This window comes from Camelina sativa, chromosome 3, assembly GCF_000633955.1.
Source record: "Camelina sativa cultivar DH55 chromosome 3, Cs, whole genome shotgun sequence".
Taxonomy (NCBI): Eukaryota; Viridiplantae; Streptophyta; class Magnoliopsida; order Brassicales; family Brassicaceae; genus Camelina; species Camelina sativa.
In genome coordinates, this window is record NC_025687.1 from 4,216,346 (window position 1) to 4,226,643 (window position 10,298).

The following is a 10,298-nucleotide window of genomic DNA, read 5'->3' on the forward strand; positions in this document are numbered from 1 at the left end:
CACGTATCGAACCATATATATGTACATTACTTGCCCATTGATTTTGAGTAGCTTTATCGAGATCAGAAGAAAATTGGGAAATGCCCTATCCTTAATAGGGGGTTGGTTAGTTATTTACTAGCGAGTATATTAATTTGTTCCCAAGTAAGTATTAATTCAAAATGGCAATATTGTAAATATGTAAATTTGTATAGCTTTAAAGTCTTTTACAAAATATATGAGCTATAGTAATGCCATATTGACTAAGATGTTAACATAACTAGTCACTTATATGTGCTATTGGTTATTATTTTGGGATGGCCAACACGAACCAACCATATCGTTTAATCTTGTCAGTCACTTGGTCGTGAGGTGGAATAAGTCCAGCACAAAGAACACCAATTAGTTCGCCATCAGCGTTCAGTAAGGGCCACCCAAACAATCCTGCAAACAAATTATATATAAAATCCATTATTCACTACTCAAAGTTAACGGAAATATACCTTATTAATGACTATATTAGTCTGTATGAAAACCTGACCCTTCAAATCAGGATTAAGATAGCCTACAAGGTTATCTACAGCTCCAACTAAATCTTTCGGTAATCTTTCTAAACTTATATTAGAAGTAAAAAAAACAAAATTAATTAAAAAATTAGCAAACATAAACAAATAATACTTACCTAATTACGCCAACAGAGAGAGACAAATAAAAACCCAAAGGCAAACCGAAAGCCAAAACCCAGTCGCCTCTTTTGTAATGATACAAATATTGAGTAGTAATGAGTAGACACACACATATAGAACCAAATATGTACATATTTTACTAGCGAGTATATATATTAAAACCTCTATAAATTAATAATGTTAGGACCATGAAAATCTATGAATTTATAGAAGTTTTAATTATTAATTTATATTAATTTATAGAGAAATTTTCCTAATTTGGTAAAAAAATTTAAAAATAAAATATAATTGTTATAACTAATATTTTTATAAATTCAATTACAAGGAAAATAACAATTACCATTTTTTGGAGATAGCACTCAAATATTTTTACTATATAAAATGAACTTTAATAAAAATTAATGTGCATATATATACATATATTTAAATATTTTTATATAATTATTAATTTATATTATTGATGTGACCATATATCTGTAAAGAATTTTCAAAAAAAATATTATCTTATTATATAATAGAACAGTATCTAAAATTACAATAGTCCCAATTTAAAATCGGAAAAATTTATTAATTTATAGAGATTATTAATTTACCGAATATTAATTTATAGAAGTTACTGTATTAATTTGTTCCCAAGTAAGTATTATTATCGTTCTCTGAATTGAATTTTCCACCAGCGTTTCTAATTAAATTCTCAAAAACAAACAGAAGCTAAAAGAAGGATCGCAAAAACTAAGCGGCCCATTATTTAGTTGGGCTTTCATTAAGCCGACTTTATAATTAAAAAAAAAGAAAAAGTATATTAGGAGTTGATTAAACTAAAAGGAAACTAGGGTTTCATTAAAAAGGAAATTAGGGGCCTATAAAAAGGGAAGGAGCCTCAGAACATAATTTGTTTTTTCCTTTAGAGATAACAGAGGATTCGTCACCGAGAGAGAGAGAAGAGGATGGTGTGTGGTTTTTGTCCGGTTGAGGAGGCGGAGGCTTTGGCGGCCAATCAAAGTTCTTCTTCTGCCGCTCTGATTCGGAGCCATCGCTCGCTCTAGCCGTCGCGTTAATCTCCGATGTTTCATCGTCTCTCCCCCCTTCGATCCTCTGAATGTAAGAACTCTTTCAATTCTAACAAATTTTCTAGGGTTTCTAATAGATTTAATTTAACACCTCTTGCTGCGTTTCAAAGTGAATTACTTGATTTTGTTAAAGGGGTTTTGTTTTCGTCTTCTTGTTTCTGTTTTCGTAGCGCTTTAATAAATTGCGTTGAAATTGTTGCCATCGGGTTTTTTTTTTGGTTTGTTTAACGAATCACGATTGTGCGTTTCAAAGTTTCTGTCAATTACAAGTCTTTGGTTTTGATTTTAAGGTTATGGTTTTGTTTTTGGTTTTATTTTGTAGCGCTTTCGATATAAAGCGTGAAATTGTTGGGATTGTTTTGTTTGCTCGTGTTTTTGTTTTTTTTTTTTGGTTTTCCTTCAAAACCCAAGAGAGATCATAGACAGACACTCAACTAATGGTGTTCTTCTGTCAGATTCTTTTTTGGGGACATTGTCCCGTCGGATGGCTTAAGTCTTTAGACCCGTGACTGATTTACCAATCCTTGTACCCACGGCTTATTTTTGACAAGAACACTTTGGATTGGTTTCAGTTTACTGGTCTAAAGATCAGTATATGTACCCACGGCTTTAAAATTACCATCAATCAGTCTTTAGACAGAGACTTGATGAGTTTCAGAAAAAAACCAATCCTCTCTTCTACCCACGGCTTAATAGATTTTTTCAGACAAAAAAAGAGAGATTGGATTGGTTTTTTTTCTGCTTTGATGGCAGGTACCCACGGCTTAAAACATTCATTAGTCTTTAGACAGAGACTTATGAAGATTCGGATGAAAAGACCAATCCTTTTTACCAACGGCTTAAAAGAATTTTCAGACATATAAGATTGGATTGGTTATTTTGTTTGATGGTAAGGAATATTGGTACCCACGGCTTGAAAGAAACTAGTCTTCTAGACTTAGTCCCTCTATACATGGATCGTCTTGGCTTTGTGCCATCGGTCTTTAGACAGAGAAACAAAACCCACGGACTTAAAACCCATATGGTCTTCTAGACTTGTCTTGGCTTTGTGCCATCAGTCTTTAGACACAGAAACAAAACCCATGACTTAAAATCATTTGGTCTTTTAGACTTGTCTTGGCTTTGTGCCATCACAGAGAAACAAAACCCATGAGTGACTTAAAAAACATTTGCTCTTTCGGACTTGTTTTGGGCTTTGTGCCATCACAAGAAACAAAACCCATGAGTGACTTCAAAAACATTTGCTCTTTCGGACTTGTCTTGGCTTTGTGCCATCACAAGAAACAAAACCCATGAGTGACTTAAAAACATTTGCTCTTTTAGACTTGTTTTGGCTTTGTGCCATCTCAGAGAAACAAAACCCATGAGTGACTCTTTGCTCTTTTAGACTTGTTTTGGCTTTGTGCCGTTACAGAGAATTAAAAACCCATGAGTGACTCTTTGCTCTTTTAGACTTGTTTTGGCTTTGTGCCATCTCAGAGAAACAAAACCCATGAGTGACTCTTTGCTCTTTTAGACTTGTTTAGGCTTTGTGCCATTGCAGAGAAACAAAACCCATGAGTGACTTAAAAAAGTTTACTCTTTTTGACTAGACAGAGACTTATGAAGATTCGGAAGAAAAGACCAATCCTTTTTACCAACGGCTTAAAAGAATATTCAGAAAAATAAGATTGGATTGGTTTTTTTTGTTTGATGGTAAGGAATATTGGTACCCACGGCTTGAAAGAAACTAGTCTTTTAGACTTGGTCCCTCTATACATGGATCGTCTTGGCTTTGTGCCATCGGTCTTTAGACACATAAACAAACCCCAGGAGTGACTTAAAATCATTTGGTCTTTTAGACTTGTCTTGGCTTTGTGCCATCACAGAGAAACAATGCCCATGACTTAAAAACATTTGGTCTCAGACTTGTCTTGGCTTTGTGCCATCAAAGAGAAACAAAACCCATGACTTAAAAACATTTGGTCTTAGACTTGTCTTGGCTTTGTGCCATCAGTCTTTACAAAGAAACTAAACCCATGAGTTAAAAACATTTGGTCTTATAGACTTGTCTTGGCTTTGTGCCATCACAGAGAAACAAAACCCATGACTTAAAAACATTTGCTCTTTTAGACCTGTCTCCGATTTGTGCCATCACAGAGAAAGAAAATCCATGACTTAAAAACATTTGCTCTTTTAGACTTGTCTTGGCTTTGTGCCATCAATCTTTAGAGTTGAGACAGAGAAACAAAACCCATGACTTAAAAACATTTGGTCTTTTAGACTTGGTCCTCTAGACATTGATCGTATTGGCTTTGTGCTATCAGTCTTTAGACAAAGAAAAAAGCAGAAACTACAACTGGAGCATGTGCTTCAAATTCTAATACTCTGGATAATATTGTAAGGTGCGAACTTCTGTGACAATAACAGGTATGTGGTTTTTTAAACTCTTTTTGATAATTGATTTTATATGGGATTAACATGTTAAGTTACAGACATTTTACTTTACTTAAGAATAATTTTTGTTTGCTTAGTTATCTTCTTAGGTTCTCAGTAAAGAACAAAAATTTATTTCCACAGGGCATGTGCTTTAAAGTTCCCCGGAGGAGATTTCAACTTTCAAGTGTATCAGACTTAATCACAGGTATGTGGTCTTCCACATTTTTTTTAATAATCGGTTATGTATGAAATTCTTCACAGGTAAATTATTGATTCTCTGTTTCATGTCCCATTAATGTCATCTAAACCTTTCTTGATTAGAATTGATTGATTCTCTGTTTTGGTGATTGTATGTTTCATATGTCTCTTAATGTCATCGTCATCTAAGCCTTTCTTGATTAGAATTTATTGGTTCTCTGTTTTGGTGATTGTATGTTTCATATGTCTCTCGTGTCATTGAAGCCTTTCTTGTATAGAAATTATTTATCTGTTTTGGTGATAGTATGTTTCATATGTCTCTCGTGTCATTGAAGCCTTTCTTGATTAGAAATTATTGAATTATCTGTTTTGGTGATTGTATGTTTCATATGTCTCTCGTGTCATTGAAGCCTTTCTTGATTAGAAATTATTGAATTATCTGTTTTGGTGATTGTATGTTTCATATGTCTCTCAATGTCATCTAAACCTTTCTTGATTAGAAATTACTGAATTATCTGTTTTGGTGATTGTATGTTTCATATGTCTCTCAATGTCATCTAAACCTTTCTTGATTAGAAATTATTGAATTCTCTGTTTTGGTGATTGTGCGTTTCATATGTCTATCAATGTCTTCTAAATCTTTCTTGATTATAAATTATTTAATTAATCTCTATTTTGGTGCTTGTTGTTTCAAATGTCTCTCATCTCATTTTATCAAATCGACATATCCCAGAGTCTCCCTTATACATGTGGGATACACATATATTTAAAACGTAAGAAGTAACCCTTCTTGCAGAGCTTTAGCCATTAGACTACATCGCACTATTGTACTTAAACCATCTTCTTGTTTGTTCCGCTTTTTTAAAAATGTTGTGTGTTGTTAGAGTATATGCACTTAACCCTTGGTGATCATTCTAAACATACAAAATAATATTGTTGTATTTCATTCTTGGTCCTAGCAATTCTGGTATCATGCATCTTGCTTGCATCCTTGTTAAACCGTTACTATGTTAGATTCTATATATTTCTGTGTTAGCGTATGTCTCTTAGTGTGACAAAGTTGATTGATTCCGTCAGAGCCCTTTATTTGTCTGATGCGAATATGTTACTAATATGATAGAAATAATCCTAAATAGCTAAATATAAATATTTGTAACAAAATATCATAATTTATCCTTGCTTTAATTTCTGGTTTGATAAACCCTTCATGTGATTGATACCAAATTCAAGAAACTGGTAGTGATCTACAGTATTTGATCTTAATGGTTCTCTGATCTCTGCTACTTCAAATTGATACATTGTTTCGATTCTAGGCGGTTTGAGAACTGCTTTCAGCAAAAATTGGCATAGAATTCTATGAGTTTGTCAAGCAAACAGAAGCTGCGTAAGCCTGGTTCCAATACATCAACGACTTTCTTCTTAGTCACCTCTATTAAAATACATTCCCTCAAAATGCTCTAAAAATACTTCAAATTCTACACGAAACATTAAAAATAAGTGTTATTTTGATTGGTTGTGAATTTTGATAACACTGTTTTTGTCAACAACCAAAACCGTTGAAGTGACCTAAACAAATAACTAACTACCTTAATGTTATTGTTTGTCACTCACTTTTCAAAATAAAAGTTAGGAAAACATACACAAGCTCTTGCACCTGCTTTTACACAAAATATTTAGTTACGTGTATGCAAGTAATTGTAAATGACATGGCCACCACATCATATAACCTACGTAGGATTTTGAAAGCTAGTACTTCTGACTTTTTGTCTATTGTTAAAACTTAAAAGTAACTGATGAAAACTGATATGTGATGAGAGAAAGAGATTAGGGGCTAAAGAAAGAAACGAACCCAACAAACAAACAAACAAACAAAAACATTATCATTCAACCAACAAAAAATGCCGAAATTTTCAAATATTTTAAGATCAAAAAGGAAATATAAAAATCTGAGGCTTAATCCAAATCCAAAACAGACAAGAGGCCCAACTCACAACAAAAAAAAAATAGTTTTTTTGGTTATGAAGTCTCAGTCGTGGTCTCTCTCCACCACATTCAATTCTCTGAGACGGAGGTGAAGCTCTCCGATTGTTCTCAACACTTTAATCGCTTGCGACGGAGTAAGTATCTCCACCACTTTCCCCACCGTCGAACACCTCAGCTGATCAGCGTTGTTCATCGCCGCCGCCATCCCCGATTTCAGCACCTCCATCGCCTCCTCCAAATCTGTTTCTTCTCCGTCCACCATTCCCACCACCCCTACTCTCCTCGCCGCGAGCATCACCGGCGGATCCGCCACGCTCTGCTGCACGAGCGCGAAGTCTCTCATCACTTCCCTCTCTTTCCTCCTTGTCTCCGACCGGAGACACGAGATCCGGTCTCGCTGGTGGCTCGTGAGGTCGTCCACGGAGGCGTCTGTGAGTCTGAAGATCAAAGAAGGCTTAAAATCGCCGACCCAGAGAATGAGTTTAGCGTAGGAGCTGAACCACGGTGGGCAGAAGAAAGTGAATACGTTGTCTCCGGCGATTGAAACGGCGGCGTATTTCTCTTGGTAGTATTGGAGACAGTGAGATAGAAACTGGGTCACGAGAGATTGTTGTTCTTCCTCGAGAGTGATTGAGTTAGTTTCATCAGAAGAAGAAGCGCACATAAGCTGTTCGACGAAATACCTGTGACGGATTAACCAACCATTAGCGAAGCTTGTGAAGCTTTGATGTGAGCTACTAGCAGTGTTTGACATGGATGGAGTAGTCACTAAGTAAGTGTGGTGGAGTGAGAGAGACGTGCTTGTACTGAGTTGTGTACAGTGTACAACTGATGATTTATATACACTTCTCTCTTTCGTTGGGGGCTTTTGCTTGACCAAAGAAAAATCTTTTTTTGGGAATTAATTTATGAATATGTCGGTCCATAAACGATTGTGTCGGCGGGGCCAATTGGAGTTTTGTGACTTTTGTCTTGTGGGAGTGAAGTGTGTTGTGTCTTAACGTCATCATTTACTATGTAATATAAGTCTGGATTTTGAAATTAAGTTGGGTATCTCTTTCTTAATACTATTGAAATCAATAAATAAAAAACCACAGGAAACATGAAGTGTCTATAATATAAATAAGTCAACGGAAAAAATGGTAAACACCAAAATAAGTTGAAGAATTAAGTGACTAATCAAATAAATTTACAGTGGTTTCTGATATTTTCTATGTAGATTAACTTTTTTAACAAGTTCCAGTTGGAAAAAATATATTTTGAATTTTTGTTCAAACTATCTGGAAATTTCAGGATGGCGTCTCAGTTTTATGGAAAGACCTAAAATATACTAGTAGTTAGTATCTGAAAGGGAGACCAACACATGTAAGTAACCCAAGAAAGGCACACGTCATATGAGAAAGACGACATATGTAAGCAAAGAAACATGTGCATCCAAATAAGAAATATAATAACCAACGGTTCGTAAATGCTCCAGTTATGCCGCGCGCCATCTTTTCTTCTTTACTAAGAAAAATTCCCACATTAATTTATAAGTTCTGTTTTTTTTTATATATAATATAGTTGTCCTTTTGTCCCACACCTCTTTCGAAAAGATCTTGCTCAATGCTCTACATCAACCTCGGGGTTAGAGCCGTAGAGCAAACCATATTTCTCAATCACCCACTCAAATAAAGGATGTCTTCGAGAACTTTCCCCCTCGAAAAAAATTGTCTTTTAGGAATTAAACCGAGTTTAATTGTTTCAAAGAATGGTTATTCTTGAATCTTAAAGAAGTTTGAGAATTATATTGTTAAGTCTGGGTACGAAGCCGCGAGAGCTATTTTCGCTCTGTTTGCGACCTTCCTTTTTAGGAGCCAAGTGTTACAACACTTAAGGCGTAAGCATGGAAGTTAAAAACATCACGAAAGCTTAAGCATTTCGTGTGGCAATGTGTGATTGGATGCTTGGCTACATGTCAACGCCTGCATTATCGCCATGTTGGTAGAGTTAAAGGTTGTCCTAGATGTGGAGCGGAGGAGGAAACTATAAACCATATCTTATTTGAATGTCCCCTGCACGTCAAGTATGGGCCTTATCGACAATCCCTTCCCATCCTATGGTGTTCCCTTCATCTTCCCTACATAGCAACTTCGATTTTCTATATGGGTGTGGTAGAGATTTTGGTGCAAGTGATCAAAAATTGATGACGTTCCCTTGGATGATGTGGTACATTTGGAAGGCAAGAAACAAGAAAGTTTTTGAAAATATATCCGAATCTCCGCAAGATACTCTAGAGAAAGCCATCCAAAAAGAAGAAATTTGGAGAAAAGCAAATAATAGAGACATACCATCAGGGTTAGTAGAAGCGGGCATATCGACCCAAATCCCACAAGATTGCCTTGTATGTTTTATAGATGGATCTTGACACGCAGAGGTGGATAGGAGTGGACACGGCTGGATTGCTTCTTTTGGAGCTAGATTCTTGCACATGGGGCTTAAAGGTTCGCGTAGAAGCCTATCCCCCTTACATACGGAGTTAGACACCCTTGTTTGGGCTATGGAGTGCCTTCTGGCCTTGAACTTAGATAAAGCTCTCTTTGCTACGGATTGCTTAGACCTCCTAACAATGACGTCTAATATTGAAGATTAGCCGACCTTCTCATCAGAATTGAAGAATTTTATTCATTTCAGAGATAGATTTGTTAACTTTAGTATTAGATATATTTCTCGAGAGGATAATATTTGTGCTGATAAACTTGCGAAATGTGCAAGAGCACGAGGTTTCTGTTTTTTCCATGTAAGTTCGTCGGAACCTAATTGGCTCTCTCTCGAAGAAAATCATCTCCGATAACTTAGTATATGGGGTTTGATCATTAAATTAAAAAAAAATTAAGAATACTGATTTCTTTTTTAAGATAAATATAAAGATTTAAGTTATGAATATAAAATACACACGTTTGTAAACCCCTAAACATTCTCTTTCAGACTTTATATATGTGTTCATAAAATGATAAATTATCTAATTTCTTATAGTTTAGTGACTAGAGTGTTTTGTTTTCTTACAACAAAAAAAAATTCCTATTTTTCTAAACAAAGATAAAATAAGTAGTACATGAAAGTTTACATGTAAATATAGACGAAAAGAAGAGAAGAGACAACTGAGAAAACACGTTTTAGAATGAAATCTTAACATTAAACCAAAATAAAAAATAAAATAAAAACACGTTTTTGAAAGAAGAAAAAAAGAAAAGAAAGATGGAGGTGGCACTTGTTGTTGACTATGCGACGCACGGACGCGAATCCTTTTGAACTCGTTGCTTACGCGGCCACGTTTTCGTCACTGACCGTGTTTCTTTTGCGGCCTTCTACTCTCTCGTTTTTTTTTCCATCCTTTTTTTTGGTTTCTCTCTATGGCGGTTCTGTGAATATAAATAATCATTGAGAAGAGAAACAGGCCTTCATGTCTATGTTTTTGTTTTCCTTATTTGGGTTTTTTTGTTTTCCTTATTTGGGTTGTTTTTGTTTTCCTTATTTGGGTTAAATCCACGAGACAACTATTGGGCCTCAATTACAGATTCTTCACTCACGTAAATATCCTTCACCTTGTTTTGTCAAGATATTGAACGAAAAGGAAGGTACGTTGTCCAATTTTCCAAACCGCTACAATCATCATTCATACGGAATACAGCTGAAAATATGAGTCGGCCGACGCAACTACGAAAAAGCCATGAAAATGGGATAAAAATGTTGCTACTATCCGACCATTCCAACCTAATAATTAACTGGCAAAATATTTGATTACTAAAAACAAAAGATTGAACAACACAAAGACAGGTTTACCTACCCTATTTACCACCTAATATAAGAAGATGTTGTCCGCTTCCTTGATTAAAAGTTATAATACTTAGATAAAAGCTAATACATGATTAGGCCTAAATAGTAATCATAAAAGAAGATGCTACTTTAAAGTGGGGGCGGGGGG

The 10,298-nt window shown here is 35.2% G+C and overlaps 1 protein-coding gene across 1 annotated transcript; it reads right to left on the minus strand.

Annotated features, from left to right (window-relative positions):
• On the minus strand, nucleotides 6,222-7,380 carry LOC104768256 (transcription factor TGA4-like). Its single transcript, XM_010492184.1, has one exon. It carries the CDS (start codon nucleotides 7,086-7,088, stop codon nucleotides 6,378-6,380), a length of 711 nt encoding a protein of 236 aa, XP_010490486.1. The 5' UTR covers nucleotides 7,089-7,380; the 3' UTR covers nucleotides 6,222-6,377.